Source organism: Diplotaxodon limnothrissa, linkage group LG17, assembly GCF_057381915.1.
Source record: "Diplotaxodon limnothrissa isolate DT_005_m linkage group LG17, D_limnothrissa_male_GT1.1, whole genome shotgun sequence".
NCBI classification, from domain to species: domain Eukaryota; kingdom Metazoa; phylum Chordata; class Actinopteri; order Cichliformes; family Cichlidae; genus Diplotaxodon; species Diplotaxodon limnothrissa.
The window spans coordinates 29,711,120-29,733,500 of record NC_140612.1 but is presented as its reverse complement, the minus strand read 5'-3'; the positions used below and the strand labels follow the sequence as shown (position 1 = coordinate 29,733,500).

Below are 22,381 nucleotides of genomic sequence, written 5' to 3'. Positions count from 1 at the left end.
TCAGCCACTAATCAGAAGGTCGGTGGTTCGATCCCAGGCTGCCTCCTGGCTGCATGCCAAATATCCTTGGGCAAGATACTAACCCCATGTTTGCCTACTGGTGGTGGTCAGACGGCCCGGTGGCGCCAGTGTCCGGCAGCCTCGCCTCTGTCAGTGCGCCCCAGGGCAGCTGTGGCTACAATGTAGCTTGCCATCGCCTGTGTGTGAATGGGTGAATGACTGAATGTAGTGTGAAGCGCTTTGGGGTCCTTAGGGACTAGAAAAGCACTATACAAATGCAGACCATTTACCATTTAAGCCAGATTTCTGTTTATTCTGCCATGTCTCACCTATGAGAAAGTGGAAAACAGGCTCCAAGTTGCTAGCCATGGGACGATGATGGCCTGTTTTATCACACTCTGATTAGACAATATTTATTGGGGAAAACCTGACCTGATTCATGACATCCTCTGCTAAGTAATGCTGTTTTCTTAGACTGACTGTCGCCAGTCCAGGTGCCCACTGCCGAGGCCTGCAGCCACCATCTATTTCTAAAAGCTTGCAAGCACATTGAATTACTGAGGCGGAAATAGAGGAAACAGCCCACTGCAGAGTCTGTTTTGCTCAGAAAAGGATGCCTTGTTGTGATAAAGATTTATCATTACAATAAAAACTCATCACTGAACACACTGGTTGGACAGGGATGTAAAGCAACAGAAGTGACATAGGAGTAAGGTAGTTTTTATGTTGTTAACATTGATATAAGTGGGTACCAGAATTACCATGGTGTTTACCTTTTTTTTTTACAGTTTTATCTCTTTATTTTTCCCTGCTTTTTTTGTATTCTTTGGTGATTAAATTATTGCTGAATTGTAAAAAAAAAACAAAAAAAAACCGTCTAGACAATCAAATTAATGCTGATAGGCTCATTCCTGAAATACCAAATTTCCATTTTTCTCTTTGAGGTCACAGAGTTGGTCTGTTCAATAATTTCATAGTCAACTTCACATTATGAAGAGCAAATTGAAATGTGTTAAGTGGCATGACTAGAATTATTAATCAGATTTATCCAACTGTAGTAATAGAAATGAATAGAACCTGCATGCAAACAAGCCAATGTGCCAAGGCTATGCTCACAGTAAATTATGCTTTTTTGACTCTGTCTTTGGTTAGTCATGCACACCCTATTGGAAAATTCTTCAGAGGGGTTGTGGTTACATTGTAACCAAGGTTATGCTGTTAATGGCACTGTGGTATTCAGACTACCTAGTGGTATTGAGTCAGTTCCTTCTCTGTCACTCCCTACTATGTGACACGGTTAACTACTGCAGCCTTCCTTGACTACCCGTTGCTATGCCTATTATGCAGATTTCTGTTACTACCCAGACTGTTTAATATTTTTACACAATCATACTTTTACTCGGCAGCAATATCTGTACCAACAAAGTAAATGATGTACTTTGTTTTATTTTGCGTGTGAGTAGAGAGGTCATTGTTGGAACTCACTGTAACCTACACTGTAAGTAATAATTGTTGTATTTGAAACATGGAGGCTATTTGTATTGATTCATTTTGTAGTTTTAGTGTCTACCTGCACATATATGGAGTTCATTTTATTACAATTTGTTACAAATCAATGTAATGAATTTTCTTGAAACTCGAAAATACGAGCTGCAAGCAAAAGCACCATCCGCACAGACTGTCGGACACCCTGAAAGCAACAAGCTTGACTGGACCGGACAAAACGCCCACTGCAGTGGTGCCGTAGACTCTGAGTAGACGGAGATAAACAAGGTCCTTTTTCCAGCCTTAAACGTCGGTCTGGTGAGTATGTGGTCAGATATAAGATGAAAACGCCTGTTTGTCTGTCCAACTGTGAGATAATGTGTTTAAACTTTGTCCTGCCATCGGCAACGCAGGTGGGACATTTATTTTTTCAGGATTTTCAGGACAGCTATCTTGAAGAAGAGGGGGGGAAAGTTTGACTTACACAGAAAAGGACTTAAGTGTCTGTGTATTGATTCGTAGCTTGTGATGCTGGAGCACAACAGCGCAGGTTAAAGTCTAAAATGTCCGAGACCTGGCTTTTTTCTTTTTCTTTTTAAGGGGGACCCGTGTTCGTTTCCTCCTAATTCATCTGGACAGACTGTTAAAAGCAGGAAGGCCTTGTTAGGAAAGAGTTAACGGCCAGCTTAGACGCTCTAAAATCAGACAAATTGTTTAATTTCATTTAAATTTTATTTGTCATTTAATAGTTTGCAGTAGGCACGAACACGGAAAGGAAACTTGGCTGTATTTACAGGGGAGGTTAAAGGATATTTTGAAATTTGGGTTCATAAGGGGAACCAAGAGGATAAGGGGGGCATGGGGAATACTATGTTAAAAGTAAACCTCAGGGTGTTTTTGTTTGTTTTGTTTTTGGGTTTTTTTTGTAGTGTTCTGTGCCCCACTACAGATTGCATTACAATGGAACTGCACAAGATTCTCTTTTCCACTAGCACCTACTTGGCTTGATTTTCCTCTGCTCTACTCTGTTCAATTTTTGTCATTTTCCATTGCAATTGGCAGGCTGAACCTAGGGCTAGTTGCAAATCTATGGCAGGGCTTACACATATAGAACATGCATGACTTTGGACTCTGGGAGGAATGCAAAGTATTGGGAGAGAATGCATAATTGCATGGGAAGAACATGTAAACATTAGACACAGTTTGGCCCCAGCCGGCCAATGGATTCAAACCCAGGACCTCCTTACTGTGAAATAAAATAGGGAATAAAATCAGTTACTCAATCAAATTAATAAGAAGCTCACTGACCACAGATACTGGTTGTGGCTGAACCACACTGGGCCGGACTGAAGAAGCTGGACTACATGGTGGTTCAAAGGCACTCATCTGTGCTGTTCCCGACCCTGTCTCCTTGTCTGCTCTTTGGGTTTTATACATCCTGCTCACTCTCTCTGCCATCTCCACATCATCTGCCTCTTACTCCTCCTCTTCTTCATCCGACTCTCCCACCACTGCTCTCTACTCCCTCACCTACAGCTCTTTGTTCTCACTTGAAGCTTTGTCTCCTGAAAAAAAGATGACAAACCTTAAGGAAAAGTTAAGGATAACCTCAATAACTTACCTCACTATCACTGTCATCAGTCAGTAGTGAGATTCCTGGACTTACAGAAAGTTTACAGCCTCCTCCAGGGTATATAAATGTGGACGCTTCGCACCCAGTAAACAGAGATCTTGCAGACTATACTTAGTACAGATGAACACCAGGGACTGGGTAAATTATCATAAAAGATTTATTTGATGGAAACCTGTTTTGTTTTGGTTTTTTTTGTTTTTTTATTCCTTTTTTAAAAATTTATATTTATACAGTTTTCTCCATTGCCATTGAAAGAGTGGTTTATTTTCCACGAACCTTGTCTTTATACAGCCACAGTCGCCCCCTACTGGCCGAAAAAACAATTAAATAAAAAGAAAGAATAGTAATGTTAACACTTCTGCACTGGGTTTACTTATCAGATCTGGAACCTTCTCTCACCTTCTATGGAGAGAGCAGCAGCTGCTCTACTCTGAGCCCCATCCGGGAGGGGCTCAGAGTAGAGCAGCTGCTGCTCCACATCGAAAGGAGCCAGCTGAGGTGGTTCGGGCATCTGACAAGGATGCCCCCTGGGCGCCTCCTGGGTGAGGTGTTCCAGGCATGTCCCACCGGGAGGAGGCCCCGGGGCAGACCCAGGACATGCTGGAGAGATTATATCTCTCGGCTGGCCTGGGAACGCCTTGGTATTCCCCCGGATAAGCTGAAGGAGGTGGCTGGGGAGAGGGAGGTCTGGGCCTCTTTGCTTAGGCTGCTGCCCCCGCGACCTGGCCCCGGACAAAGCGGATGAGGATGGATGGATGGATGGATGGATGGATAGTAATGTTAACACTTCTGCACTGGGTTTACTTATCAGATCTGGAACCTTCTCTCACCTTCTATACAATGGACCCATTTCAGAAGCATATACATTATGTTGATCAATAATAGTTATTGACTCAGCAACTCAGCCGTATATAATTTTCTTGTTATGCTGCTGAGAAGCAAATAGTCTATAGAATAATTTATTAATACATTTAAATGAATTATTAAAAAACAAAATCTGCAAGGTAACTGCTTATTGAAACTTCAAAATAAAACTTGATTCACTGCTATTTATAGACACACCTATGCTTTTTTTCATCATTTTTATGTTTACTTTTTCTGTTCTTCATATATTAGTCACAAATGCTTTAGAGAGAGAGCATTGTTGGAGCATTGTTGCTCCACAACATGTCAGATAAAATCTAAAAACAAGGCAATTAAGGTAAATTATCAAGAGACAACTGAAGTATTGTAGAAAATGCTGTAGATATTTCAGATGAAACCCCATTCCCATTTATTGTTTATGAGTAAAGGTAGATGGAATATCTCAAAGCCTGAATGAAGTGGAAAATCTCATGCATGGAGAGACAATTTTTCCTTTCGTTTTCCTTCTTCCTTTGTAGACAAGCTGACCCTTTAGCAAGCTTACTAACTTGCGTGTTTACCTTATTCATTTTCATCCCCAACAAATGATTTATTCATCACTTTTCCTCTCAGATCTACACCTACAGTATTATGTGTATTATTCCTGAGCCGGCAGACAGAAAAGCTGCAACATTTTCTTTTATGCTCTGTCCGCTGAAGGATGCTATTTAGATCAATTGTATAGGTCTAAGTGCTTTCCACACCCACGGCCTTTTATTTACAGGGCCAAGACTAGAAGCTCAATTAATGATTCATAGGGACATGTCCTAGTGATAATTCAAAGATGTGGTTTGTGATATAACAAAAGCATGTCATATTGGGGCCTTGGATGCTGCATCACTAAACAACTAGTAATATGTCGTGCAGTGAGAAGTCTGGGACATGGGAGTTATGTGCAGCTGGATAAGTGTAAATGTGTGAACAATACTTGTTTAGCTATTTTTGGGTAAAGGAAGGAATGTAAATGCTAAAAACACATCTAAAGAAAACTATAGTAAGATTTTTTTTTTTATTGTGATACATTTTTTAGCAGTACTTTGCAGGAAAATGTAATGTTTCCAACAAACAAATCTGCACTTATAGAATTCAACTGAAGACAAAAAGATGTCGGTGGGTTATAAAGATGACCAGAACGACTGGGTGACCGTGTGCCTCAAGTACCTGCTCTTTGTTTTCAACTTTCTCTTCTGGGTAAGTGGCTAGTAATCCTCATTTCAAGTAATGTGTACTCACAGAGACCTCACCACAATAACTGAGCTTTACATTTAACCTCCTGGTGAATTGGATCGTCATTGACAACATCAGTAGCAACTCTGTAAAACTGTCTGTGTTCCTTTAAAACTGCTTTTTTTTAGAGACATTGCTCATACAGAGCCACATAGAAATAGGAAGAGGATTAAGGAAAGTTTTCAGTCTTCCTAGGCTAAGCTATGGACTGAGTTCAAAGTGAGTCATAGATTATTTAGGGCTTGTCAGTGTATTCTGGCCACACAGTGTATTAAACCTGCTCTCTGGCACCACACTTTATGCTGCTAAAGCTCCGCTCTCTTACAGCATCAGTGCAGAGTCTCCGGGCTTACAGAGTCAAAAAAGAAGATTTTGAGGAGCGAGAGATAGATCCGCAAGTGGGAGAGGTTAGAAAGAGAAAAGGGATCAAGCTTTAGCTTTAGGCCTCTATTAAATTCCCTGTCGCCACCTAACAACCAGTCTCTTGAGGAAAAATAGTATCATTTTCCTCTGAAGGCTGTCCTCCATCTCGCAACACTTTTTTCTAAGAGGGCATTTTTGTCCACCCCCTACACAAATTAATCATAGGCGGGGGAGCAGTGCATACTCTGTGAGGATGAACTGGCATTGGCCATTTCTGTTTTTCACTTTCTTAGCACATTACTTTTAAAAGAGAGTGCATCATCTAGGGATTTCTCATTTGTCCCTGTTTTTCACGGCGCTGTTATTGGCAGTCATCAAAAACACAGATATCATTAGTTAAAGCAAAATTGAATAAAGTAATGTTTGACATGTGCTCAGAAAATAATCCAGCTGATGTGATTAATGGCCGGTTAAAGCATGATTGTTTGGTTAATTGAGGGTAGAATGAAATATAGATTTGGCAGTATATCGTAGTGTTTCCCCTTCCCCTCCAAATTTGACTTGCCAGAGACTTTTTCAATTGATTTTTTTATATGTTATTTATTATATATGAATATATTACTAATGCAGTGTGTCAAGCCTTTTTGATGTAGGATATTTAGGACCGATAACGATATTTGGAGATTTTTAAATCTTTTATATATCAGCCGATATTTTTTTTTCTTTCAAAAATGGTAAACATGAACTGGTTTCCCTCACACATGTTAGGTACAGGTATTTATGAGTCCTTACTAAGGTAATATACCAATGCAGTTTAAAAATAATCTTGATTTATTGACATAATCTTAGATTATTAATTTACGCTGTCTGGTGGACAAGTACACTCTGATGGTGAAACTATGTAGCATCCATACTCAACATGGGTGAAGGTTGTTCCTCCTGTCTCTGCTTTTCTTGTTTAATTATCATCTATTGACGGCTACAAACGTCGGTACTGATATATCGGCAAATAGCTACTCTGTGATCCCCTCACACGATTGCGTGAACCACACCCTGATGCCATTTTACTCTGCCTCCTCCTTGTCAGTTACAGCTGAGGATGGTGTGATTGTGTTTTCAGCTTTCTGCTTTCTTCAAACCTTGCACAGATTTCCACTTGGACTCAAGAATGAACTGATTAGATTTTTGTGGTAAAACATTTCTGGCAACATTTCAAGTTACGTAAGATGTTTAAGGTTAAGTCTGGATAGACATGGATGTAAAGTGCAGCTTCACTACTTGGCAGATACTAAGGCGGTAATTTTATTTTGAGCAGTGATAGTACAGAGATATGAGAACAGTATTGGGAACTACTTTCAGAAAAAGTGATAGCCAACTTAAAAAAATGTAATTCAGTGGAACTTAGTTGTTAGAAGAAATGTCTTTACAGTGTTAGAGAAGGGTGATTTCCCACTGGTTGGTCCTCGGTTGGATATGTGGTGTTGTGAGTAAGAGGTCCTTCCTTCTAAAGGAAAGGGATGGGAGGATGAAGAAAGACTCTCTCAGGCATTTCCTATTTGCCCTCCTTTGAAACTTGCAAGATGAGAAAAAGAGATCAGGAAGCCACCCTGGATCAGTTACTCTGTATTGTTTCTAAGTAAGTGGTCATTATGCCCTGGCTTGATTGCAGACGTCTCACCACTCCTGTTAGTTGTTACGCATGGTCACTTTTCTCTGTTTCTCATTCTGTTTCCTCTTTTTTTTCTTGCCTCCTTTATGCCCTCTTCCTCTGTTCCATTTCCTTTTCTTTTTCTAAGTGACTCATCTAAAAGCTTTGAGTTCACTTTAAATTGATCACTTCCTGCCCTGAAAAATGTTTCGCTTGAATGTTACAGTACTTGTGTTTTGCTATTCTTTAATAATAAACTGACATGGTACACTTAGTTAAATTCAGTTACATTTCATATCTCGTGCGTTTTTTGTCTCTGTAGTATGACACTTCGTGCTGCACTAAACATTTTTATTTATGTTTTTATTCAGATGTCTTTTTAATCCTGTTACTTTTTCTCTGCTTCTCTTAATTCTTCTCCAGATGGGAGGAGCTGCTGTTCTGGGTGTGGGCATCTGGACACTGGTGGCAAAGAGCGACTACTTGAGCCTACTGGCCTCCAGCACTTTTGCTGTGTCAGCATACACCCTCATCTTAGCTGGCAGCCTGGTGGTAGTTACAGGCTTTTTGGGCTGTTGTGCAGTCATCCGGGAGCAGAGAAGCTGTCTGTCCACGGTGAGAGACGAGAGAGTGATGGATGGGGGTTTCCGCTTAGGTCCAGGCATTTGTTTGTAGCTGTAAAGGTGTGGGTTAGGCTTACACTTAGGATTCAATGTAGAGTCTGTGTTTAAAATTAACCCGCACGTAGATCATAACTCAGAACTTACAAAAAATATATTTTGATGGCAAACACTCATGCTTTTGGAACAGTTACCAGTTTGTCATTTAAAGGTTTAGAGGAGTGTAGTTTTTTTTTTTTTTTAGAATGAGCATGAGAGAGTTAATCTTTTTTTTTTTTTTCATTTTTTTTTTTCCAAGGGTATTTTTGCTGTAATATAGGAGGTCAAAGTGCAGATGGTCAATGCAGGGCGTGAAAGTGTACATGGACAGTAATTTTGCTGTGATTTTACCAAAGAACATTGCATCTGGAAAACCTAAAAAATCTGTTTAATAATACTTATTAATGTAGAGTTTGAGCATTTTTGTCTTAATTTGCCATCCATCCAAGACGGCGAGTCGATATTTGTTAATGGAGAATCCACTTTTTTATGTTGAAAGGTCACTTCCACTTAGCCAGCTAGCCCTTGCATTTCCCATCACGTTTTCCTTTCTTGTAGGCAGTTTGGGCCATTTTTTTTTTGGCATCCCTGGTCATTATTCAGAAGCTTAACAGTCTCTTGTGTTGTGGCTTTATATGTCATTACGCCAAGGTTGCAGAGATGGAAAACACTCTTACAGTCCAAGACGACTGATTCGGACTCTGTCTGGTGAACGAGAATAGAATAATTCACTTAAGAAAGCATGGGTGTGCTTGCCTCCTCGTTGAGCACAGCAGTCCCACGCTGGCATAAATAGAATGTAACTGAATGGGGAAACACTGCAGAAGATAAATAATAAGTTATGTAATAACAGCCCTGATAGTCTACTGGTCCGTGGTTCTAGATTGTCCACTGTGAGAAGCTAGATGCTCGCCCACATGTACACAAATGTGGCAACATGCGATGGCGCTCATCCATGCTAAGCCTGGTCTAAGGTCTATCGCTAGATGTTGACGAATGACTCTGACGGGGCCCTCGCTGTCCTCATTATTTTACAGAGACAGGACCCAGTGGGAGAGAAGGAGGCGGGAGGTGAACGTTCTCTGCCGCAGGGCTATTTATAGGTTTGTCTATCTACTGGTGATGGATGGAGAGAGAAAGGGCCTTGCAGGAGTGAAGAGGTAGATGCGCGGAGGAAACGGAATCTGCGGTGCAGTTTGGTTCAACTGTTTTTTTTGTGCTATTTATAGATTTGTTTGGGAAGAATAATGAGTAATGCTAGCATGTACAGTAAGTGTTGTGTGCATAGAGAAGTGTGAAGTTGGCATTTTGTGTGGGTAGCAGGCACACAGAGACTGAAGTGCTTTTTTCGCAATCTTGTAACCAAGAGAGACGCAGAGCAGGCTGGGTTTCTGCTCAGCATCATTACTGCGATAGCTGCAAAACAAAAAAGAACATCTGTTTGTGCGTGTGTTAAATATTTCTTCCTTACAGCTGTTTGTTACCAATAGTTTTCAATCACTTTGTTTGGTGCATCTAGCAGGTTGTGCAATAGCATCTGTGTCTCCATAATGGTTCTGAGTTACGCTGTTGTTTTCCCCGCTCTGTGACAGCTGGTCCCTGTTAGGTGCGTGTTTATGTGTCTGTTTGTATATGGACTTGAATTATGTGGAATGAGCCATGTTTTGATGGGTGTACAAACCATCTGATGAACAATAAAAAAGTTGCGTTATTTAAGTGTGGGAAAGCTGGAGTTTTGATCTGCTCATTTTGCAGCAGTCTATCAAAGTACTCTCTGTGTGGGCAATCAGTTCGTCACACTGTTTGCATAACAGTACATACAACAGTGCTTGCCATTAAGAATGAAGCTTACAGTTAAAGCCTCTGTTATTCTCATTTTTATTTTTTGCCTCAGCACCCATCTCATGTCTGATTCTTTTTCATTCTTGCAGAGGAAAACTAAACACAGTATTTGAGAGTAGCGCTCAAATACTAAGCAAACGCTAACATCAAATAATAATATTTGAGGATGACGCTCGAATACTGTGCTAATACTGTTTTGTTTTTTCTAAGATAATTTCAGACATCAGTTATGATAAATAGTGAAACTTTATTCTAGTAATGTGGGGAGCTCTGTAAAGATGCCCAGGAGAAATGGGTTTCTGCAGCCTGTCAAATTGCTTTCTGGTTGTCTCATTTCATGCAGGACTGCCATCTGCGTTTGAAGTGACAGATGCAGTGCGGTGACAGTTGATGAAAGTTTATATTGAGCCATCACAAGCGTGAGCAACTTGAGTTAGCAACCAGATACTTCAGGCGACTACTGAGCTAATGAGTGTTCAGTCAAATTTACTGAAATTCTTTTTTGCTCTCTCTTTCTGTCCTGTCTCTCATCCACAGTATTTCATCTGCCTCCTGTTTATCTTCTTGATCGAACTTGTGGCCGGAGTACTAGCTTATGTATACTACCAGAGGGTAAGTGGTCACTTTTTACTGGTTTAGCTGAGTGACGTTGTGCAGTGATGACCCAAGCTGCAGTTTATCCTTGTTGAAATAACTGCAGCAGCTAATCTATGCCTGCAGGCACGTGGGAAAATGAGGTTAAAAAAAACTTCTATCCAGATGATCATCATCAAACTAGTGTGCTGGGGCGTTTCTCATATTAATACACTACAGATGGGATAGCAGAGAGACTACTGGATATAGGAATCGTTTGTGATTTACTGGATGTTAATCATAATCATGTTTTGGGTTTGAGTTATACATATTATGATTTTTTTTTTTCCCCTTCTTGGTATATATCAAAGAGCAGGCGTTTTGCAAAGCAGATAAAGTTCTGCAAGAAAAGTTTGAACATTCAGATGTCAAGATGTCAGTGAGGAAACGGGGCAGAGGCTAAAAATAAACAGAACATATCTTTCTTTTTTCTTTTTTGAGCACTTGCTTGGCATTTGAAACATCTTTCAGGCTCACCTTTGACTAAGCTGCATTTTGTTAGTGTGCAGTTATGCTGCTGCTAGTATTAGATTGACCTGCGCTGAAGCAAAAATTACAGATTAGAAGTCAGGCTGTTGTGACAACTTGTGACTGGGAAAGGTAACATAGGGGGAATATTAGTAGTAAAAGCCAAAAAACAAAGGCTCATAGGCAAGAGATCATGGTGAATTAAACTGTAATTCACAAAATCTGTTTATTTGCTGACTCTTCCTACACCTACATGGAGTTAAACGGCCAGAATTTGCACATGGGTGCATCTCATCTGCATTGGATATTATTATGTAGTCATTATTATTTGATGATTTGTTATCATTATTTCATTTATATTCACAAAATCTTTCATGATGATTACATCCACAAAACTGTAATAATGCATTATACATTATAAAGTCATTATATTGCTTGATGGCAACCTACTAGCGGTCTAAAATGACCCTTTGCACCCTCCTGGGTGATAAGTTAGCAGCGATGCAGGTGGATGCTTCTCTGGTGTCCTGGATTGTTGATTACCTGACAGGAAGACCACAATATGTACGTCTCCCACAGTGTGTGTCTGACAAGGTGATTAGCAACACAGGGGCACCACAGGGGACTGTCCTCTCCCCCTTCCTCTTCACCCTCTACACCACAGACTTCAGCCACTGCACAGAGACCTGCCATCTTCAGAAGTTTTCTGATGACTCTGCGGTGGTTGGATGCATCAGCAGGGATGATGAGACAGAGTACCGGGCTGTGGTCGACTCCTTTGTCACGTGGTGTGAGCAGAATCATCTGCAGCTCAACGTGGCAAAGACCAAGGAACTGATCGTGGACTTCAGGAAGACCAGGAAACACTTGACCCCTGTTTCAATCCAGGGGGTCAGTGTTGACATTGTGGAGGACTATAAATACCTTGGAGTACACATTGACAATAAACTGGACTGGGCTAAAAACACCACAGCACTTTACAGGAAGGGCCAGAGTCGTCTCTATTTTTTGAGGCGACTGAGGTCCTTCAACATCTGCCAGAAAATGCTGAGGATTTTCTATGAGTCTGTTGTGGCCAGTGCGATCCTCTATGCTGTTGCATGCTGGGGGAGCAGGCTGAGGGTCGCAGATGCCAACAGACTTAATAAACTGATCCGTAAGGCCAGCAATGTTGTGGGGATGGAGCTGGACTCCCTCAAGGTGGTGTCGGAGAGGCGGATGCTGTCCAAGATAAAGACAATGTTGGATAACACCTCCCACCCACTCCATGACATGTTGGTCAGTCACAGGAGCTCGTTCAGTGAAAGACTGAGATTACCGAAAAGCACCACTGAACGACACAGGAAATCATTCCTGCCTGTGGCCATCTCCCTGTACAACGCATCCACTTAACACACTGTTTGCTGCTACAGCTACACATGTTTCTTTTCCAACTATTTATTTATGAGTGACTTATGTATGTATGTATGTATATATATGTATATATTGTACTATTCTTAGTTAGCGTATTGTCTGTCTTGTCTTAATGTTGGTTTAAAATGGAGCACTGTAACAAAAAATAATTTCCCCCAGGGATCAATAAAGTATTCTGATTCTGATTCTGATTTAATAAAACTAAAGCATGGAAATGTAGCAGAGTGTCAAAGAAGACTTAAAAAAACAAGCAAAGAAAGAAAGAAGTAAGAAGTAATTTTCAGTCTTTAGGCAACAAAACCTGGTTAAGTTGGTTAAACTACTTGGGTAAATTTTGTGAAAGAGGGTCAAAATGGTTTGTTTAGGTCTTTTCACTTATATCAGCTCAGACGTCAGCTGCAGTGATGATCCTTTAATTCATTTATATATTGCAGTTACAGGATCAACAGGGTGATGTTAGATTACTGTAGATGACGGCTACCTATTATTTAAGAATGAATTCAGCTGTGCTTTTTGTGAATCAAGAGACTAATAATCTAATAAGTTATAAATAATTGATAAATTATTCATTAAAAACAATTATCATAAAAGAAAATACAGTGACATCAGTATTGTAAAAATCAGAAGGGAACATTCGAGTAAGAGCGTGGAACCAAGCAGGAATAAAGGCTTTCTAAAGCAGCATCCTCAGTGATCCTCCTCTGATGACATGACTCTCTGAAGTGTATCTAACACATTAGATATTCTTGGCATTTAGTTATCGCCCAAACATCTGGCTGTCAGTCAGCTTCAGTCAGTGAGGGCTGCATAGGGCATCTTGTAATCTTTGGGCAGATTTATTGTGATGGAAGAGGGTTCAGTACGGGATAGAATCACTTTAAAGATAAAGATTTGCATTGTTTCCTGCACCCTGTGTGAGTGTGAGAAAATATATCCAGACATCAAAGGCTGTATTCCTAGTCAATTTTTTTAGTGTCTTGTTTATCTGTATTCTGCATCACAGCACTCCCCAATGCTACCAATCTATCATCCCCTTATCCTCTCCCTCACCTCCACACTATTTGCACCTACGTATCACTTTTTTCAATGCCCTTCTTTGTAGACATCGCACGCGCAATCGTAAATTAAGCAGCCCGTGGGGGGGGTTACCACAAAAACATTTGTTTTTACCCCAAAATGATCCCCTCCAACCCACCCCTCCAGCCTTCCCACCTTCTCTGTTTCAAACACACTGTTTCTCACTGTGTATGCCTGCTGTCTCTCTCTTTGTTCCTCATTTCCAGCTGAGTGAGGAGCTGAAGCAGCATCTCAACCACACTATGACAGAGAACTACGCTCAGCCAGGAAAGGAGGCAGTCACATTTGCGGTTGACAATCTACAACAGGATGTATGAAATATATTTACAAACTCCTCTGGTGTCAAGTTTCTGTAAGATTGTATTTCACCCTCTTCAGCATGCGCGGTTAAGTATACTTGTACTTGTTATAAATTAATTTGATATATGAAGCTGAAAATTATGCTGACGTGGAGTAGAAGAAGAAATGGCTCATCACTCTGTGTATTCTATCTGGGTTTAGACAGAGCATTGTTCCAAAGATGACAAGTGGAACAGCCGGAGCGAAAGTAGTCCCTGAGAGGAAAATTACTGCTGTGAAAATATATTTATATAGTGGCTTGATGTTAGGAATTTGTTTACACTAGATGATACATGAAACCATATTTTAATCAGAATGAGGGATATGGCCTCACACTGTGGAACTAAAGTCTGGGCTTTCCTTTTTCTGCCTCTCCAGTTCAAATGCTGTGGCAGCAACAATTCTCATGATTGGACTGTGAGCAAGTACCTTGTGTCAGGGCAAGCAGAAGGCAGGGCGGTACCTGACAGCTGCTGTAAGACCATCACACCTCACTGTGGAAAGAGGGACCACCCCTCCAACATCTACAAAGTGGAGGTCAGTGCAATAAATGCTTCTGGCAAAATGACAGCAGGCTTATTCAGCCTGCCTGTTGCGCAGCTACAACACAGAATGTGTTGTAGTTCCTCCTGTAGGTTCTATATCTTACAATAATCTTTTGTACAGTTTTGTGAAATGTGTTGCAACCTGGCTATATCCCTGATTTGAGTTATAAATATCAACTGAGTGCTTTTGCAATCAAAGATGAGTGATGATAGCCTAAAGACAGAAAAAAGAGATGGAAGCACTGAGTATACTAATAACTATGTGTAGGCAGTAATCAAAGGAAATCGGTGTTATCGAGTTGTTCAGGGTGATTGCTCATCTTCACAGTCCATTGTTTGTTTTTTTTGTTTTTTTTTCTGGTTCATGCCATATTTGAAGAAATTAAACTGGTATTTTATTCACTTCTGGTCTGTTGTAGCCAAACCATTTTCAAATATCTGAGGCTGATATTTCATTTCCTGAAATGAAAAGCATCCATCTACTTTCCTAACTGCTGCTGGGTTGCAAGGTCGACATAGGGGCAAAAGGCAGAGATAAACCTCAGTTCATGCCGTCAGATCTGTGGGCATTATTTTTGCTAACCTCCCAATTGTTTTTGGGAGGAAGCTGTGGCACCCAGAGGAAAGTCACAAGCTAAACATGCACAGAAATGCCCGAGCTGAGTAAGAGATTTGAACCAGGAACCTTCTTGCGTTGAGGCAACAGTGCCAGGCAGTGCAGCTCTGTGCAGCCCTGAGTGACTCACAAAACATGCCAGCAAACTTTCTTCTGATAGAATGAGCTCTAAGAAAAATGAATAAAAGATGAGGTTTTGAATGCTTATCCACGCTGCACAGGAGAGGCTCTTCTGCCTTCTCGTGTCAAATCACTCAGTTTCTTCTTATCCTTCACAATGTGCTACCTGCATCATGTGCAAAGACATAAGCATGAAGACATATCCTGAGAATTTAAATAAAATGGTTTGTGGATGATGACTGTATCTATGTTCACTTGTAGGTTTGGGATGGTTTATTTATTCATTTTTACCGTGAGTGTTTTGAGCCCTGTAAATACACCTGAGGGAGTAAAGAGGGACTGAAAATGTACTTAAATAATCAAGAACATCCCAGATTCAGTAAAAATACACAACTTCTGAAGGATGTCTTGTTGCTTGCTGAAGCAGTTTAAACTATAGCTATGCAGAAATGCAGACAAAGCTTTCTTGTCTAACTAATAATCTAGTGTAAACTTTAACTCTGTAGGGTGGCTGCATCACTAAGCTGGAAAAGTTCCTTGCAGATCACCTGTTGGTTATCGGTGCAGTGGGGATAGGAGTGGCCTGTCTGCAGGTAAGTAATATATACACCCAGTTCAGATGGTTGGTGAAGAAGCAGGATGCATTTCTACTGCCTTCTCCCTGAGCATACAGTGCTTTATACAAGCCCAGTTGTTATCAGAAATGAGAAACTGCTTTTAGCTTTTGTGAGTGGAATGCTGCCCTTTGTTGAATTAAAAGAAAAAAAACTCCTATTACTGAATGTACCCTGGCAGGTCAGGATCCTCTAAATGGACACGTCTTTTCATCTCATCCGATTCTTTCTGTCATCATTATATGAGTTTGGTCCTTCTGCCTATTCAATGTAGTCTAAGATGGGCTTTTTAGTATTGCAGAGCCCGAGGATATTTTTTTTTCCTCTTTTTATTGTTTTGCACTTTTCTACCAGCTAACCAAACTGTCTTACTCTAGCTGCAAACCACGTTTAAATTAACTTGAGGTCAACCTAGAACTAAACAAATTTCCACTTATTGTTTCCAGTGGTGTTTGTAAGACTGACAAGTCCACCACTTTACATACAGCTTAGTTTTAATTGGGCACCAGGGGACTGAGAATAAAGACATGAAGCCAGGATTTCACTGCCATAATTATAAAGACTGCAAAAAGCAAAAGATGAGATGACCAACCGTGCAGTCTCTGTGATGCTCACCGCTGTTGGTAAAAGGAATTTAAGCAGAGTCTCCATTAGCAGTGGCTATAACATAAAGACTTTCTCACAAGAACCAAATGATCTGAAGGGACTTTGTCGAGCATTTAAATGAGGTGCTGAAAATATTGTGAATATATTGAATACATGACGTACACGGTGTAATTTTGTCACTTCTCACTCACATATTAGCATTTTTTCGTAATGTAGGCCAACTTTATGTCTCCTCTTTGTTAAATGTTCAGTCTGTCTTAATGTCGGTGTGCACTAATCTGTCTTTGGTGTGTTGTACTCTGTGTGTGTTTGTTATCACTATAGTTGGTCGGGGCACTCTTGACAGCCTGCTTTATCTATCTGCTCTATAAAGAAGAGGAAGAGGACTTTGGTGCATTGTAATTTGGCTCTAGAGCGCTGCTGGTTTAATCTAATCGAGAGGCAAGGTTGGAGGGCACTGTAGATATTTCATATTTGACTGCCTATTTGTCCTTGCGTGGCTTCCTGTTTTGTGTTAAATGCGAGACCTGCTGTCTGCATGTTTACTGGATTAACATGTTTAATTCGTCGTGAAGCATGCAGCGACTTTGCATTTGGCTGCGTTTTCCAATTTGTTGCTATGCATTTTGTGATGATGTGTTGCTGTGGGTGATGAGGATGTGACAGCTTATTCAAATGCATCCTGAGGATAGCACGACTCACTTGCTTTTTCACTGTGCTTTGGTTCATAGTGTCATGATCTATAATTCGTGCAGCAACGCTTCCATCAATGTAGCACCTGCGCTGACAAGAAGTGGGGAAAACACCATAGGGACAGGTGTATTTACAGCATGTAGCAGTGCTTTGCTGTATATCCCTTGAATCCAAACATTAATGAGGCTTCACTATGGGTGTCGGGGAGTATATGGTATACAACAATACAAACTTAATCGAATATTTACAACAGTTAAACGCAGAAATTATTAACACGCTTACTTTTAATAGACTCTTTTTTTAAAAATTACAAAAATTTACAGAGTAGCTGCTGCACTTATTACACCTATTTATTTAATATGCTGACACCTTCTATTACATTACCACTCAGAAAAAAAAGCATTAGTGTTGTTGCTATAGTTACTTGCAATCTAAAATAGACTGGGCTTTCATGAACATCATTGAATTGGGACTCGGAGTTGTTTGGGGGTGCCCAGATATCTGTTTTTGCCATCCCACGAGATGGCATGTTTCTGTCTCTAATGAGTTTACTTTTTAACACTGTTACATCATTGTTTTTTAGCGTCTTCTGAAATTAGGCCTCAAGAAAACTAAAAAAACAGTGTGGCTTTTTTCCTTTTTTTTTTTTCTTCTCACCTTATGTTCCCTCAGCCAAAATGACTGCATCTTCTATCCTTGTGCATAACTGTCACTGATGGTTGAGACGAGAGAGGAAAACAAAACCTTGCTCGAGGAGAAATTATGAGTCAATATTAAATTCTGACTTCCTTGATCAGGCTTCCTCTGGAAGCTTTTAGAGGCACAGAAATGGAATCTGGACACTTGCCTATTTGGCCATCAAGCTTGTAGACCCAGCGGCTTTGGTCAGCTCCTGCTTCCCTTATTCTGCTTTGTTTTTAGACTTTTTGCTCGGTGCTGTGTAGTAGTAATTTTAGACATGCTCATTCCGTATTAGGAATTCGCTGCTGGTGAAATTCTATGCTGAGAAGGATGTTTATAACAGTTCAGCTGATAAAAGACGCAGATATGCTTCATTATGCCATGTTTGAATATTTAAGATGTAATGCACATAATCGATATAATGTCTAGTTTGCTGATAGGCCAGTAGCAGTCACCAGTGACAATGTCTGTGCATCTCTTTTCTTCATACAGCTCTGTGTTTACACTGATGTCAGATATGACAGCAAATTTCTAAATGTAAAAAGCTTCATTTAAAATACTAGCACAATTGTTGTGGTCTGTTTTCCCTTATTATAGTGATATTTTTGGAAGCCTTTTATTTATTATTATTATTTAAATTTATTTTGGGACTAATATTACTGGTCGGTATAGACATTTATTGGTTTCGACATTTATATTAGCCGATAAATGAAAGTTTAAAATCTTAAGAAGATACGAGAGAAACACCCTTCAACCATGTTATGACTGATATTGCATAGTTTCTCCAGCACGGGGCAGTCTACAAATTCCCTGTTGACAACACATTAGTTTGTAACTCAATAAAAACACAACCAGCTGAACCAAGCAGAGACAGGGAGACGATAAATTAGTAAATAAATAAGTACACAAAACAATTTTGGGGGTAATCTGTTTGTTTTGTGTGTCTGAGTAAAATAAAAAGGTCCCCAGAGCTTTTGCAAAGAGGAAAAACAGTATATTGAGATGTAAGAGCATTAATCTGCTTTTTCACTTCACCCAGCTTTATATAGTTTGTTTATGGAAGCCTGTGCGCACACGTTTTGGTGAAATATTGGCTGCTTGACTCCTGACACTCCCTAGTAACCAGCTTCATACTTTCCAGCAGTCTCTAACTCCTTCACCTTTAAACCTTCTCTGCCCCACAGTCGGTAGCATTCAAGCTTCCTGCAGTTTTCCATGGCGACTAAACTGCAGTCTGTGACCTAACACTTCCTGTTTTCAGATATGTGGAATGGTGTTCACCTGCTGCTTGTACAGAAGGATCAAGATGGACCCTTACTGAGCACAACGTGACCCCTGCACACCACCTTCAACAGATGGAGCATGACCTGCTGACACCTAACCAAACTTTAAATCCCTGCATTGTGATCTGATGATCTAAGCGTTGGACACACACGATAGAAACTCAGGCTCATGAGTTTCTGTTACCTGGTCTAGGCTGGATGTTTTTGCATGCTTTAATTTGAACATGACTAAAAAAGGGAAAGACTTAAGTTGTGTGGTATTCTATGCAACTCATGAGGGTGCGAATTTAATTGTTTTTAATTAGGAGATTTATATAGGAGTGTTTCGATAATTCCAAGTCGAATCGGCTGAGTAAGAGCACAGAGTACAAAGAAAGAAAGTTATGTGTGTGTTTCTGTCTTTTGTAAACACAATGTGCCTCTTACATAATTCTACTGGTAAATAATTATGTATAAATTCAGTGCCTGAAGTCTTGAAAGTGAGCTGTCAATACACTGTGATAAACCGCAGCAAATGAACGGAGTCATGTTTATATTTGTAGCTTTGTCTTTAATTCTAACACGTTGGCTGAGTGATGGTAATCAAAATAAACTTTGCAGTATCAATAATGCTCATATGTATGGCTACAAAGAAGAAAAAACTATTTTATTCCATTTAAGAAAGTGATAATTTTCTGTAAACGCTGCTAAATCTCTGAATTTAGAGCTCCATCTAGTGGTCAGCATAGGTAACTTGATTTGAGGATGGTAAATGTAACTGTTCATCTTTTGTGAACTTTAAGCCTTTAATACTGCTGATATTAATAGTATAATATTAATTAATATTTCTGATTGTTTTTGGTTTTTATATGCCGTTCCTCACTTCAGACGCCAATCCCCCCCCAGTGGCTTTACAGTGATGAATATGAGTGATCTGTGAATCAAAGAATATGGTTCCTTCTGTTTTTGCTGCCTATTATATGCCTTGCTACCCTATTTTTTTTCCCCCTTGTCTTTGTTATATAGCCACCATAATATAGGTGTTTTAGTTGCTAAACAGTGGAAAATGGCTGTCTCTCTTTCAGGCTATTTAAATCTTCTACCAAAATATGACGCCATTCTCAGCACTCCACCTTCTGTAAAGGGACCTTGCAGGATTTGAGAAACCCTTTTGGAATTGCTAGACTTTCACAATTAATATTCTTAAACTGGTTTCAGCTATTCCAGTCATAGCTATAGGCCAAGACAATTTGACAAGACTAATAATGGACAAACAGTTATGTAAAACTAGTCCCAGCTTTTCATGCATTCTCTGTATGAACAACGGCTCGAGGACAGACGGAACTTTTTATTCACGCTGTGTGGACCTTTTACTGAGTGCTTGCAGGTGTTTGCCTGAACTCAACTTCATTACAATAACACACAAATCTCATTGTCTTCTGAACCTCCGTCCTCTGTGATTGCTCACACCACGCACACTGGATCAGCATGAGAAGGGGAGCAGTAATTGCTCTCTAAACGACTCTGCCACATATTTCTCTTCAGGTATATAGAATATTAAACCTATTGACTAACCGTTCACCAGAAAATATATTTTGTAATATAATATTATACAGCTCCGGCACATGTTTTATTCATGTTCATGACAATTTGAACAACGGTGAAATTTAATCTTGGGCCATCGTTGGTACTTCTGGAACAGCTTGACTTAACAGCTGTCTTCAGGTCATGAGACAGCATGTCAATTAGATGAAGGCCATAAATCTGACCTCACCATCCCATAACCTGAATTTCATTCATTTTTTTGAGATTTTTTTGGGTGATTTAGTTATGCGCTTTTGGTATTCCCCAACTTTTCCTATGCTCAGGTTTTGGGCTGCTGCCTCCATTATGATGCATAACAGCTGGAAATAAGTTCTGGTGTTGTTGTGCGGCTTTTTTCTCTTTGTCGTGCCGGCTCTCCCAAAAAATTCAACTATCATTTCATCTGTCTGTTGTGGATTATCCAGCTGGTGTTCAGAAATTCTTTTATAGGCTCTTTCTGCTGTATGAATCATAATGTCTTTTTTCTATCCTCCAAGGTTTGTTGAAAGTTGTCAAAAATTAAAGGAATGGCGTGTCTGGAACTAACACTTCTTTTCTCATGTCCTTAACTAAAACACCTGACTCCAAGTAACTTTTGGACAAGTCAGGAGAGAGGTATTTACTGTAGCACTTTAAGTAAATTCGATTATCCTTGTCTAAAAGTGAAGATGAGAAATTAAAGGACAAATCCTGAAGATTTCAGTAGTTCATAAATTAAAATTTTGGATGCTTATATATGTAACTGGTTGTTGATGATATGACACTGGCACGTGCTTCAACTACTGACTGTTTTCTTTGAAATGTGGCTCTAGAACTCAAAAATAAATGTTTAAATGTTGCATTTAAACAACTGTGTTGTATTCATGAAAGGGTAATACTCTGTTTGGACAGATGCCTATGATGCTGTGATTCCAGCTTTGTGTTAGTTGATGTGATTAATTAGTAATTTGTTATTTATCTAGACCAGAATCATACGTTTATCCCAGAGAAATCTATCATTTTTGCAGCATATGTTTGAATTACACCATATGCATATATCCAAGAAAAACGTAAGCTTAGGTAAAAGTAAAAGAAAATCCACTAGAGGGAGACAAAGATTTATCATTTGAAGAGATGCAAACTTGCACAACTTAGTGTTGACCTGACTGAACCCTTTCGGTTTTGCCATATGTTCAGAGTGGCTTTCTCACACATCAGTAGATACTCCTACCTGACTCACTTCTAGTCTTTGAAAAGATTGCTTTGACAGGACCTCAGAAATCTGCCAAGTTGGAACTAACACATTTGATGTAAACTGCAGGTCTCTTTTGTGCGTTAACCACTGATTGAATTGCAAACTCTGATACCCGTGAGAACTAAACACTGCTTGGCTACTTACGGTAACAGATGAGCACAAACAGTGCCTGCTGATTATACACATCAAATTCACTTTACTCTTCAATTAATCTTCTCATTATGGTTTTACAGCCATGGTTTTGGGCGGTTTTGTAATCTTGTCCCTTTGTATTTAATCTGTGCATTGTAGTAAATAAAGAGTCAAAGTCTTGCAAGATAATGTGAGCTGGATGGACATCTTACTTTGTATATAATGTGTGAGCTCAAGTACGAGTGCAGTGGGAAAGCTTTTGTTACGTGTGGGGTCTTCCACAATTCCACATCGGAAAAATCTCGTAGCGTTCCCAGCTGAAACCGCATTTATTTGTGGCGCAGCACTTGTGCATGTCTGTGTGGTTTTAGGCTATTGTTGAGGAAAAATCTCCATATCTTAAAGAACTGTGCCATGCACATAGGATATTTGTGCGTTATTGTTTGTGCTATATTGCTGCCATATGCTCAAGCTCTTTGTCTTTGAGGCACCAGCTTCCCCCTTTCTCTTCGTTGCCCTGCTCCAGATTACTTACAAGACGCTGCGCCAGTTCAGGGCGATCTATCATTGTCACCCATTTAGGAAAAAAGTTTTAAAAAGAGTT

The 22,381-nt window shown here is 39.9% G+C and overlaps 1 protein-coding gene across 1 annotated transcript; it reads left to right on the top strand.

The window, feature by feature from the left end:
* The first annotated feature begins 1,720 nt into the window (after positions 1 to 1,720).
* Positions 1,721 to 21,019, top strand: tspan11 (tetraspanin 11). Its single transcript, XM_085376835.1, has 8 exons — positions 1,721 to 1,803; positions 5,105 to 5,212; positions 7,683 to 7,874; positions 10,298 to 10,372; positions 13,558 to 13,662; positions 14,069 to 14,227; positions 15,478 to 15,564; positions 18,827 to 21,019. Exons 2-8 carry the CDS (start codon positions 5,126 to 5,128, stop codon positions 18,884 to 18,886), a joined length of 765 nt encoding a protein of 254 aa, XP_085232961.1. The 5' UTR covers positions 1,721 to 1,803; positions 5,105 to 5,125; the 3' UTR covers positions 18,887 to 21,019.
* The last annotated feature ends 1,362 nt before the right edge of the window (positions 21,020 to 22,381 follow it).

What these genes read in the sequence shown, in the direction of transcription:
- tspan11 (XM_085376835.1), top strand. Translation starts at nt 5,126, where the DNA reads ATGTCGGTGGGTTATAAAGATGACCAGAACGACTGGGTGACCGTGTGC. An exon ending in TTGACAATCTACAACAGGAT is followed by an intron (nt 13,663 to 14,068) that starts GTATGAAATATA and finishes CTGCCTCTCCAG; the next exon opens with TTCAAATGCTGTGGCAGCAA. An exon ending in TAGGAGTGGCCTGTCTGCAG is followed by an intron (nt 15,565 to 18,826) that starts GTAAGTAATATA and finishes TCCTGTTTTCAG; the next exon opens with ATATGTGGAATGGTGTTCAC.